The following is a 1,337-nucleotide window of genomic DNA, read 5'->3' as shown; positions in this document are numbered from 1 at the left end:
GCGCCCGCCCCGGCGGGGGGAGCGGCCGCCGAGGATGGAGGTTTCGGTGGGGAGAGCCAGGAATCAGAGGACACCCCCCCATCCCAAGGGAACGACCAGGAGCAGCAGCACTTTGAGGAGAATTCAAACAATGAAGCGCCGGGATTGAATGTAGCAGGAGGAGGAGGAGGAGGAGGAGGAGGAGGAGGGTCGGAGGAGGGGAACGCGCAAGGACTCTCCTAAACCAAAAAAAAAACAAACAAAAAACCAACAACAACAACAAAATACGACGACAACAACAAACCCCACACACCCGAAAACGAAGTCACAAAATCTAGTTAGTACTTTTCCTCCGATTTTTTTTTTCTCTTTAAAGATGTTTCTCTCCCTTTTTTTTTTTTTTTTTTTAAAAAAAAAAAAAAAAAGCCGGAAAAAAAAAAAGACAACAACAACAAAAAAGATTATATTATATATATATATTAACGTTTCCAACCTTTCCCCCATCGTAAAGCAGGGATCCCCCTTCCCCCCCGAGGATCCCTGGTAGCCAAGGACCTTTTCTTGGAAAGGCAAGGAAAAGAAAAAAAAAGCACGAGGTGGGGATGGAAAGTGGCTCTGTCGGCATGGAAAAGAGCTTCCATGTAAATCCAAAGCTTTATTTTGTGTCCAAACGTGTGTTTAAAAAAAAAAACAAAACAAAACAAAACAAAAAACTTATTTCAGAGAAAGAGATCTATTTAAGACAAAAAAAGAAAAAGGAAAAAAAAAAAAAAGCAGGAAAAGAAAAAAAAAGGAGGAGCGGCAGGAGTTTGGAAGGGCTGCGGCAGGGAGGGATTTTGGGATCTGGGGGGGTGCCAGGGGTGTCCCTGCAGCCCCCTGGGAGGAGCAGGGGCTCGGAGGGAGCTGCATCCCGGGGGATTGGGGTCAGGATTTGGGGTCTGTCCCCCCCCCAGCCCCACCCCGTGCGAGGCTCGAGTTTGGCAGCGAAGGCTCCGGGTGGGAAATGGCCAAAAATCGCTGGGAATTGCCTGAAAAAATCATGTGAGGAGAAAGGCAGCGGGTTTGGCAGGGCTGGGGACACCCAAGGGTGGGGATGAGGCAGGGATGGGACACCCAGATTGGGGACACCACCCTGGGATGGGGACACCCTGACTGGGGACACCCAGACTGGGATGGGACACCTGGACTGGGGACACCCATCGTGGGATGGGGACACCCAGATTGGGGACACCCGTCCAAGGGTGGGGACACCCAGATTGGGGACAACCACCCCAGGATGGGGGAACTCGGACTGGGGACACCCACCCTGGAATGGGACACCCAGATTTGGGACACCCATCCAAGGGATGGGACACCCA

At 51.2% G+C, this 1,337-nt stretch overlaps 1 protein-coding gene across 1 annotated transcript in view; it reads left to right on the top strand.

Annotated features, from left to right (window-relative positions):
* Positions 1 to 387, top strand: part of ZBTB7A (zinc finger and BTB domain containing 7A) — a 10,964-nt gene extending 10,577 nt beyond the window's left edge. The window contains exon 2 of the mRNA XM_029963860.1: positions 23 to 387. Within this exon, the coding sequence (XP_029819720.1) occupies positions 23 to 222 (200 nt within the window). The 3' untranslated portion in view covers positions 223 to 387. The remainder of the gene's footprint in view (positions 1 to 22) is intronic.
* The last annotated feature ends 950 nt before the right edge of the window (positions 388 to 1,337 follow it).

This window comes from Manacus vitellinus, unplaced genomic scaffold (assembly GCF_001715985.3).
Source record: "Manacus vitellinus isolate BGI_N305 unplaced genomic scaffold, ASM171598v3 scaffold_64_pilon, whole genome shotgun sequence".
Lineage (NCBI taxonomy): Eukaryota > Metazoa > Chordata > Aves > Passeriformes > Pipridae > Manacus > Manacus vitellinus.
The sequence above is the reverse complement of the archived record's forward strand: the minus strand, read 5'-3'. Positions and strand labels throughout refer to the sequence as shown.